The sequence below is a fragment of the Vicia villosa genome, linkage group LG1, assembly GCF_029867415.1.
Source record: "Vicia villosa cultivar HV-30 ecotype Madison, WI linkage group LG1, Vvil1.0, whole genome shotgun sequence".
NCBI lineage: Eukaryota > Viridiplantae > Streptophyta > Magnoliopsida > Fabales > Fabaceae > Vicia > Vicia villosa.
In genome coordinates, this window is record NC_081180.1 from 51,438,653 (window position 1) to 51,450,810 (window position 12,158).

Sequence of the window (12,158 nt, forward strand, 5' to 3'; positions counted from 1 at the left end):
GGACCCCGGCAGGGCGCTGCCCCTTGGACCACACCAGGGGCGCTGCCTTGGACCCCGGTAGGGCGCTGCCCCGCACCCCGCCAGGAGCTCCGCCCCTTGGAACCCCGTTTCTACTATTCGTATTCAATTGCACGTTTGGCTCTACGAGCGTGCACTCCGCACTACCCTAACTCGTTTCAAGCTTAACGCATAATTGCATCGGCCTACAGTAAATCACATTATTATCAAAATACATTGATGATACTAAAATCACCAACAGTATTGAGCATTCTTCTCATCTTCTTTTTAATGTATATCTCGCATCTTCTTCTTTAGTCTCTCATCTCTTATGTTCTTTCTTTTTCATCTTCTTATTTTTATTTCACTATTCTCTCTTTCAATTACGTTTCTAATGCATCTATTCTTCTTTAATCTCTTCTCTTTTCTGCTATTTCTTTTTCATCTTCTCTAATCTTTCATCCCCTCTATTTTTTTCGATTTTATTATAATAATTTTGATATTGTTTTATGCTATTATTTTATGTTTTTTATTTCACTTTTCTTTAATCTAATTTTTGTATGTTAAATGAAAAGTTGTTGTTCAAATATGATGAATTTTGTTGTTATTTGATAATGCTTATACAAAGCTATGTTGTCATCATATGTGTATGTATGACTCAATATATTTTTTTGTAATAAAACGAACCCACCAAACCAATTCAAATTGCATTGGTTTGATTTGATTTGGTTTTATTTCTAAAAACCAACCGAATTAAACCGAACCGTGCATTTTTTTCTTGTGATTCAGATGGTTTTTTACACCAAAATCGTCTGAATCGCACCGCAAATTACTTGTAGAATCAAATCAAATAAAAGCAAATACTTGTAGAAGCTAAGCCTTCCTTTTAAAATTGCTTTTGGTGCACCAACAATGCAATACCAAACAAAACTTAACTTTTGTTCTTTTCACTCTCTAGTTATAGTAAAAAAAAGGGCACCAAACTCTTAAGAATATAACAAATTTTTATTCAGAGACATAGAGAGCATTAACATCATATTTCTTCAATGAACATATCAACCTCTTAATATAATCACATGTGGGGCAATCAAATAACTATGCAACATTCTAAAATACAATTGAACAAAAATTGGCCAACAAACATCGTGCAAAAAGCCCAAAACATTGAAAGGGTTGATGATTTGATTGGATCATTAAAGTTGTTAGGTGCAACTTTCCAACCAAATAGTTTCCCCACAATTTGTCCTTGTGATTGCGTGTCTCTAATATCCAACTTAACTTGTTTGGCTCTTTTGATCAGGGTGGTATGGGCGTATAAATGCAGAATTCATCTGCCAAACTTTAAGAGAAGCTGTGACATTGGTTTCAATAGCATTGTTGAATAAGAACAATCTAGCTGCTCCATAGATTGCCCTTGTTGGATAAACTCTTGATGTTATACATGTTCTTCCACCTTGAGCAAAGCTTTCAACTATAGAATGGTCCACCTAAATCATAATAACAAACAAATATTCCATTTAGTCTTTGAGGGTGTGCAAGACATTGCAGAGCTTCATAAAATATTGTCATGGTTAAATCGTGACTAAATAAAGCCTCTAATTATTTTTGCCACAGTTAAATTGCGGCTAATCTACACATAATCTCTAATTCTTTTGAACAAGGCTCAACTTACCAATATCCTTAAGGACAATTTTTCTCCTTCAAGTACTGGAACTACACTTCCATAGATTTGTTTATGAACATCATTTGCTAGAGAAGACCTTCAAAATCAAGTTAACTTTATCAACATTGAGTTTATAACAACCAAATAGGTAAGTGTTTTCTTTCCGGAACTAATTAATTTAGTTGCATAATTTCAAGTTCATAAAAACATTAAGTTAAGTACCTTGATTGATCAGAGCAGAAAGAAGTCTTGAGTTTTCCATTGCTTCCTTTAACAATATAAAAGTACACAGGAGTGTACTCAGAAAGACCATCATCTGCCAAAACATAAAGACCAAAAGGTCCCAAGGCACCACGACGAGAAGCTCCGCCACTCGTGCTACACTCATACTCCACATTTGACTGAGCTGTTTTCTCCAAAGCTTCTTTGTCTATCTCAAATTCAGCTACAATATCCAACTGTTGCAGCCACAAATTAATTGTCAAATGTCATGTAATTGAAATTTTCATTTATATTGCGACCGAACAATGGATTACTAGAGAAAAAAGATCATAAAGACAAAAAGTATTGACAATAAGAAAACAAACCTGTGCAGCAGTTCCAATATCTAGTGACACCACTGCCCCTGGCTTAACCTTCAAATTTTTAAATTCATCACTTCTTAATCTCAAACTCTCCACTTCTGCAACAGGCCATTGAATTAAGTTGCTACCAGTCTTCTTATCAAGCTTCACAATTCTTGGAATGCTCTATAACATTTAAAAAAACAAAAACTCTCTATTAATAACTAGTAGATGTAATGTAATGTGTGAATTTCATGTTAAAATGCTAAAGAGATTAGATGTACCTGAACTGAAGCCCAACCTTTGGCAACATCAGCATATTCGCTATCAGATTCTCCAATCCAACCCCACAACAATCTCCTATCCTTTTTCTGATCATAAAATGTCTTGGATGCATAGAATATACCATAATCATACCTTAGTCCAATACCAACATCATTTTCAAAATCATCTGCTATAAACTTAACCTTCTTCTCATCATAAGTCCCCAATGCATAATAATCATGTCTATCATCATCCAAACTCACCTTCATCACATGCTTAACCTCGTCGCCGGTAAAGGAAGTATCCAAACCATTTTCAGACTTCATAGAAACAGGGAAAAAGTCCACACACTCCCACATACCAGTATCAGGAACAGCATTAAGCAACACATCTTTCTGCTCATAGGTCTTGAAATCCACTGTATCATAAACCAAAGCCACACCAGTTTTGTTTATCTTGGAGCCTATGGTGATTCGCCACTTTCCTTCGGCAGTAAGCCACGCGGTTGTTGGGTCACGAAAGTCCTTAGGAAGGATGCCTGGTGGAGGGACGAGAACCGGGTTGGAAGGGTATTTGATCCAATCCACAAGGAGAGGGTCATTGAGATCAGCAGGGTATGCAAGGTTTTGAACTTGCACGAACTCGTTGGTTGAACCGGTATATAACATGATGACTTGACCGTCAGGTAAGATGGTAGCAGAGCCTGTCCAAACACCGTTACTGTCATACCATTGATCCGCCACCATTGCTAGTGGAAGGTGAAGCCAATGGATCATGTCTCTTGACACTGCATGCCCCCAAACTATGTCTCCCCAAACTGCACCATTTGGATTGTATTGGTAGAAAAAATGGTACCATCCCTTGTAATACAATGGACCTGAAATGTATAAGATTTTTCACACATGTCAAGAAACTTTTGATAACTAGATTAAGTAAGATCACTTGGTCCTATTAGTCCTAACAATCTTTGTGTTGGACAGTCTATACATACAGAATCAAAGCAAACTTCAATTAAATCCCACGAATATACAGTGAGATTGATTTTCATATTAGTGAATTCTATGATCAGATACCAAAATTTCAAAATAACAAAACTTAGAGATTTAAGAAAAAGTATGTTATTCACTACTTATAACTAATAAAAAACTACTACAAAATTTCTGTATATAATTTTAAACAAACACAATCAATTTTCTTAAATCTCTAAATTTTTTTTTAAAAATACTCAAAAATTAAACTAAAACATAAAAAACTATTTTTTTCAAGAATCATAAATAAATAAACCTAGATTCATGTTAATTTTCTTAATTTATCTCATTTTTTGTTCTGTTCTCTAAACTCTAAAATTTTGTTTGCGTATTCCAAAATGTGATAGAGTCTACACTACGACCAAAATGAAACTGGACTATTCTGGTTGGACAAGTATTGTGGCAAGTAATAAAAAAATATAAAAAATGAACAAGTTAGGTTAAAATCAAAGACAAAATATTAAAAAATAAATTAAATAGGTGTCAGAATGAAAAACACGTGAAAGAAACATCAATTCTGATGTAATCCTTAATCCAAAATCGTTGAATATATGCTTATGTTAATTAATTTTATGGGCCTCACATAACTTATTCTGTTTTTCTATTACTACTGAATTAAAAAACATAATTAATGGTGTCAAAATCAAACAAACACAGCCAGCTCCATTTTAGACCCGGTTCACCTGTATCTGGGTCCTACCATTTATGAATGTTTTTATTTCGATTCACCAATCCTTTAAACTAAAAGATTCAATCCACAAATAACCAAATTACTATTAAACTAAAAATTAGTAACTAATTAAACCGAATTAAGCTTAATTAAAGGAGATAAAAAAAAAAAAAGCAGAATTGATTCTTACCGTTAGGATCTGTGAAACAAAGCAAAGTATCAAACCAGATTCCATCATCAGTCCAAGCCAACACCATCCAACAAAAACAAAAACAAAATAAAAAACAAATCGTGTTAGCTTTGTACACCAATACTTGTCATGAACATTAAAACTTAGAAGTAGTCACAAATTTTAAAACCATCGATAATAATTTTTTTCTTTCTAAATAATGATGACAATTGAAGTGTCATCTTCATCTATTTTCTTTTCACTATTTAGCTTTTTGTTCATTATAATAAGATCCTTTTCCAGCACATAACAACTAAATTCCAATCCATGATACTTGGAAAGGCACAAATAGTTTAAGCGAAAAACAAACTAACTTTTCGCTTAATATATAAAATGAAATCTCTCATGTTTCATAATCATAATCACTTCTCTAAAAGCACTTTTGTTAATTAAATAAACAAGAAAATGAAAAAGATAGGTAGGTAGATAGATAGATCGATAAAATTACTACCATTCATCCAATTCTTCTCTGGCTGAAAATGAAAAGCCGTTCTCTGCCACGACAACATAGTATTATCCCAAGGAAACGATTCACCTTCTCCAACAACCTTACCAGAGAGAAACGTGTTTGACTTCTCCGACACACCGGAAGAAACACCTCGCGAAACCGTGCTCGGTTTCGTTGCTTCATCGGACAATATCGATGACGACGCAGCCGCTGACACGTCAGCATGAGGTTGACGTACGCTGAAGGAAGCGCTGTAACCGCTAAAAGCGATTATCGAAGCAAGTAAAAGCAAACCGGAAAATACAAGAAGAAGCTCTCTACGGTGGTTATTGTGGGAGCCATTAAGAAGAGGAGTGTAGGGAGAGTCGTTGCTCATGGCGGAGGAGGAAGCGTGAGAGTAAAATGTGAATTTATTGAAAGGGTTATATGACACATTGAGACATTGGTAATGTATATATATAGAGGGAAATAATAATAAGTAGGACTGAGTCCCACAGTCTGGATAGATCGAAATTGAATGAACAAACAAAGACGTCTTCACATGAAGCATGAGAAATGTCCTATGGGTGTAGGGAGGGGATGGGACCCTCTAAAGGGTTAGTTTGTGAGACATTACATCAATAATTGGGTTTGGTGACCCTACAATTTTTCTAATGCAATCATTTTTCACTCTGGTTGTTGTTTGCTTTTGCTGTATAAACTATTGTTTTATTGGGTTTCATAATTATTTCATTTTTTAATTTCATAATAGCCACCGTTATATACTTATATTAGTCATTACATTACATTACCTTACAAATTACTATTGTCTAATCCCTAGATTGGGGCATGAATATAATTCAGAAAATAATAAAAATTAAACTTAACTGGATTTTACTAAAAATAAATGACCTTCTAGATGCAAGTTTGTAATTGAAATGGAAATAGTTTAAATCCATTTTTATAAAGTAATTCTAGTAAAGGAAAAATAGTATAATATCTTTTTTAAAAACATTTTTTTTCCCTCTCTGCTAAACAATTATTTTTTCGACGATGAAAATCAATATTTTGTACTAGTTGATTAAAAGCTCTACTTGGGAGTGACTTTGTGAAAAGATCAGCAAGATTATCACAAGAACGGATTTGTTGAATGTTTATATCATCATTTTTCTGAAGATCGTGAATGAAAAAGAACTTTGGAGAGATGTGTTTTGTTCGGTCTCCTTTAATGTAACAATCTCTCAATTGAGTGATACATGCAGCATTATCTTCATATATGGTTATCGTATTTGTTTTTTCAGAAGACAAAACACAAGTATTTTGTATGTGTTGGATTAAGGATCTCAACCAAACGCATTCTTGACTTGCCTCATGTAGTGTTAAAAGTTATGCATGATTAGATGAAGTTGCTGCTATTGTTTGTTTTAATGATCTCCATGAAATAGTTGTACCACCATGTGTAAACAAATATCCTATTTTTGATCTACCATTATCAGGATCTGACAAGTAACCTGCATCTACATAACCTGTTAATTCGAATTTGGATACTTTAGTATAAAACAAATCCATGTCTATTGTACCTATAAAGTAACAAAGTATATGTTTGACTCTAATAAATGTTTTACTTTGTTCTAATTTCTTTGTGTAGGTGAAGAATTGTTTCTTGCTAATAGATTTACAGCTAATGATATATTAGGACGTGTATAATTAGCAAGGGACATTAGTGCTCCAATTGCACTGAGATATGGTACTTCAAGACCAAGCAATTCTTCATCCTTTTATCGAGGTTTGTAAGAATCTTATCCAAATCCAATGTTCTAACATCATCGGGATATACAAAAATTGAGTCTTGCCCATATAGAAATGCATTATCACTTTTTCTATATAAATTTATTGGAGTACAAATTTCTACTATCCAAATGTTCATTTAATAAGGACTTTGTCTTTCCCAAATCCTTCATCTCAAACAATTTACTTAAACAATTATACCTTTTGAATACTCTTCAGGAGTTCCAATAATATTTATGTCATCCTCATGTTCATCCATTATAACAAACACTTTTCCATATCATTTTATAAAAATGCAATGACAAATGGAGTTATCTTAGAAAATATTTACTGAGATGATTATGTCACTCACGTCCTGATTGTTTTAGTCCATAGACAGACTTGCTCAATTCGGTGGAGTAGCTTTCTCGAAATCCATAATTATATGCATCTGGTATATTGAACCCTTCAGGGAGTTTCAAGTAAATTTCACTATCTAGTGAGCCATACAAATATATAAGTTGTTACAACATCCATCATATAAAAATTAAGTCTTTCATGTGCTACAAGATTTATTAAATATAGAAAAGTACTTGCACCTACTGCAGGTGAATATGTCTCATCAAAATCAATTCCAGATCTTTGCAAAAATCTTTGAGCTACTAGTTGGGCTTTATATCTCACAATTTCATTATTTTCATTTTCGCACGAAAACCCATCTGTAACCATCTGGATTCACACCTTGAGGTGTTCAGACTACAGGTCTAAAAACGAGTCTTTTGTATAGTGAGTTTAATTCTGCTTCAATTGCATCTTTCCATTTTGGCCAATCCTCACTTTGTCTACAATTTTTAATAGACGTTGGTTCATGATCATTTTTGTCATTTATCACATTTAGCGCTATATTGTACGAAAAAATATCATCAATGTCGACTTCGTGTCCATAAGTATCAACCATATAATTAACTTTAGACGTCTAAAGAATGGATCTTCAGATCTATTTTATTTGTATGAATATATATTACATGATGTTCAATTTCAATTTAAATAATATATGAGATACTTATTTGAAATTTCTAAAAAAATCCAGAAAACAAGATATTTGTCTAATTAGTTGAGAAAATAATTACACAAACGGTTAGTTATGAGTATAGACATATGCATATCTTTTAGTCGATGCAGCAATTAATGTCATAAAAACTCAATTTCTCAAATTTTTCTTTGAAAACACACAAATTTAGGATTGAAGAAACTTTTGGTTCTTCAAAACTAATTCTCGCATCATAATATATTCTAGATGACTCAACCAATTTTGCCAACAATACACATAAGTGTGATCTCTAAATATCTTGTTTATACTAATACATTTGATTATATTCTTCTAATTTATTTCAATCCATAGTAAATAATAAAATTATTTATATAAACTATATTTTTCAAAATAGATGACATATAATTTAAGAGTTTAAAGGTAGTGGACTGACAGTGTAAACAAACTTTACACATACATCTAATCAAAATTCTTACCATTGCCATGTCATATTAATTTTTTTAAATTAAAATTATGTTTTAATTAAATGCATGGTTGTGATTGGTTGACAGTGTAAAAATATTTTACACTGTCAGTGCATATCCCTTTTTCTCATAATTTAATTATAACTTTGACATTTAAATAAAAAATAAAAAATTTATAAATTTTGATAATAATCACGTAGTACTTAAAGCACATTACTATATTTCCTCACGCTTTATGTATATAGAATGTAGAGTACAAAAATTATTCAACAAATATAAATAACTCTAAAAATTTTATGCAAAAATTATAACTTAATAAACAAATTTGAATAACAATAGCACAAATTAATAACAAATTGATAATCTTTAATTATCAAATAAATATTTGTCCATCTTAATAAAATAGTCACAAAACTATAACATTCTGTTATAAAATAAATATTAAATTAATCACATTAATTTTGTCATTCAATAATTTATAACAAATTAATAATATTTAGTTATGAAATAAATATTTTTAAATATTAATAAACTTACAATCATGATTTTTTTTAAATAGTTATTCAAGATTTCATTCACAAATATTTTATTAATAAAAATAATAATATATTTTTCTGAGATTTATAATATTATTGATACGATCCTTCTGTGATTCTTTAATAATAATAATAATATTTCCGAAAAACTTTAGCATTATTGATTTAATTTTTTTGGGATTCTTCAATATTATTGATATAATCCTTTTGGGTTCGTTTAACATCATAGATGCAATTCTTATAGAATTCATAAAAATCGTCATTGATACTTTTCTGATTAATGCAGAAAAAATAGTTATATTTTATCAATCTTCAAAGGATAATCAATATTTGATCAATGCATAATGCATAAAATAAAGTATTCTTTTTGAACAGTCCTCTAGGAATCCTTTATAATAAATTATAATATACATATAATTTCTTTTTCCGAGACCTAGATCATAGATCTCATATATATATATATATATATATATATATATATATATATATATATATATATATATATATATATATATATATATATATATATATATATATATATATATATATATATATATATATATATATATATATATATATATATATATAGAGCATATCAAGTGAGAGCATTTTTTAAATGAGAGATGAGAGGAAGAAATAGGATTCATCAAGAGAGAGAATGTTACTACATTAATGAGGCTATTAATTTCTCTCTCTGGATGAATCTAATGGTTAATATTTCTTCCTCTCATCTCTCATTTAAAAATGCTCTCACTTGATATGCTCCCTATATATATATATATATATATATATATATATATATATATATATATATATATATATATATATATATATATGTATATATATATATGTATATATATATATGTATATATATATATGTATATATATATATGTATATATATATATATGTATATATATATATGTATATATATATATGTATATATATATATATGTATATATATATATTTATATATATATATGTATATATATATTTATATATATATATATATATATATATATATATATATATATATGTATATATATATATATATATATATGTATATATATATTTATATACTTAAATATGAATCCTTTATGGATGTATGCAATTCTTTAAGAACATTTGAACATTAATTTTGTTATAATCTTCGACATGTTCTTTATAATTAATGATAAAAAAATATTATTCAGTGTGAATATTTTAAAAAACTCATGTAAACCAATGTATGGTAAAGCAGTGTTTTAAAAACTGGACCGAACCGGCCGATCAGACCGGGAACCGGAGGGGTCACCGGTCTATTTTGATTGTTAGACCAGGTATGCTATTGAACCGGTGAGAACTGGCCAAAACCGGTCAAAATCAGAAAAAACGGGTGAAACAGTGGTTTTAGAAAACCGACGGTTCAAATGCATGCTCTCTTTTTTTCCGCACAAAACGACGCCGTTTTCATGATTTTTTTATAAAAAATAAAGTATATATATATATATATATATATATGTGCACACTTGTAAATTTGAAAATGTCTCTGGAAAAATTAGGAGATACATCTCTTAACGCATGTAATATTTTTTTTGTTTGGAGATGTATCTCCGAATTTACTCTTGGGTTAATTCAGAGATACATCTCTAAATTAACATATTTTCATAATTAACCATTCAATGATATTTTCAGAGATGTATCTCCGAAATGTCTAGCGGGAAATTGAGTATATGACCACCTTGCATGATCATCTTCTTCAACCACATAACACCTTTATAACCAGAAAACCCTTGAAAAAAATCTCATTATGAACCAACTTTTCGATTCAAAATGAGATTTTGTGCATTCTAACACATCAAAAGGAACAACATAAACTGCAATTTTAGGTAAAGTTCCCTCATCGCATCCCTCATTACTTACATTGATTCTTAGTTTGGACTAATAGAAAGATCGCACTATTTTGGAAATGTATTTCCGAACTGAAGTCACCTACATTTTTTCATAAATGTATTTTCGAACCCGTCTGTTACTAGTTTTTAAAATTTTTGTTGTTTTGCTTTTTATTATATATGGTTCACCCGACTATGTTTCCCAAAGTAGTTGTAGGCGACAATGTAAAACAGGATGTAGCGAAGGATAATGTTAAACACTTTGAAATTAAGGAGGATATTCAATCGGAAAAAATGAAACAAGATGTTAAAGTGATACAAATAGACGTTGGTCAATGTTTCATAAATGAACAAATGTATATTGCTCGCAAACAAATGCTTCAATGGGTTCGCATGGTAGTCATGTATTTGGGGTTTGAAATTGTAATTTGAAGGTCCGAAAATGGTTATAATAGAAGACAAAATTTTGCAACCATTACATGCAAGATAAGTGGGACGTATTTTCCCCCGATTCGAAAGTTGAAACGTGATGACACCAGAACAAGAAAGTGTGATTGTCCGTTTAAACTGCCCGGATATTGTAACATCGATGGGATGTGGAAATTTAATGTGCTTTATGGAATACATAACCATGAATCGCATACAAAGCTATCCGGTCATCCCAACGTATGTCGTCTTAAATCGGAGGAGAAGGAATTGTTTCAAACATGTATTCAATGGAAATGGTGCCGAAAAACATGCTTGCAGATTGGAAATGTAAACACCCTAAAAGTGTTTCAAATATCAAGCAGGTATACAAGCAAAGTCATAGAAACAACATGGCGACAAGGGGTCTAAGATCCGAAACACAACAACTTTTGAAACTTTTGGATGAAAACCACTATGTTTCTAGGTACGCAGTATGTGATGATAAAGTCACTGTTCGTGACATTTTTTTGACTATCCCGAAAGTATCAAGTTGTTCAACACATTTCCTACTATCATTATTATTGATGCAACGCACAAGACCAACAAGTATAGGTTTCTGTTTCTTGAAATCGTTGGTGTTACTTCTACGAAGAACACTTTTTCAGTGGGATTTGCATTTTTGGAATCCGAAAAAGAGGTCAACGTTACATGGGCCTCGAAAGTGTGCAAGAATTTGCTGAAGTATCAAGAAAACATGTTGAAAGTAATTCTCACCGGTCGAGACATCACACTAATGAATTTGGTTGCAAAGGTGTTTCCTACATCCTACAGATTACTTTGTCGATATCACACTACAAAAAGTGAGGAGTAAGCTAAAACCCACGGTAGGAACCAAACCAATCAAGGGTGAAGACGGAAGAATGGTCAAAGAAAGTGTGGTGGTGGAAAAGATTATGGATGCATGGATTTGTATATTAAATTCATCCACAGAAGAGTCGTATGTTGCCTTCGTTATGCAATTTATGAGCATGCGTATGTGATATCCAGATTTCTTGAAAACATTGAGAGTATTATTATGGACCAAGTGAAAAAGAAGATTGTTTGTGTATGGACCAATCAGATTAGACACCTTGGTACTATAACAACTAACAAAGTTGAATCAGCATATCCGACATTGAAGAAATGGTTAGGTGCTGACATTAGCAAGAGATTGAATTCATTC

At 31.2% G+C, this 12,158-nt stretch overlaps 1 protein-coding gene across 1 annotated transcript; it reads right to left on the reverse strand.

Annotated features, from left to right (window-relative positions):
* Nucleotides 1-983: 983 nt before the first annotated feature.
* On the reverse strand, nt 984-5,351 carry LOC131637695 (acid beta-fructofuranosidase). Its single transcript, XM_058908302.1, has 7 exons — nt 4,866-5,351; nt 4,376-4,384; nt 2,508-3,364; nt 2,248-2,409; nt 1,883-2,118; nt 1,670-1,757; nt 984-1,484 (listed from the first exon to the last, which is right to left on the reverse strand). Exons 1-7 carry the CDS (start codon nt 5,236-5,238, stop codon nt 1,272-1,274), a joined length of 1,938 nt encoding a protein of 645 aa, XP_058764285.1. The 5' UTR covers nt 5,239-5,351; the 3' UTR covers nt 984-1,271.
* Between the last annotated feature and the right edge of the window lie 6,807 nt (nt 5,352-12,158).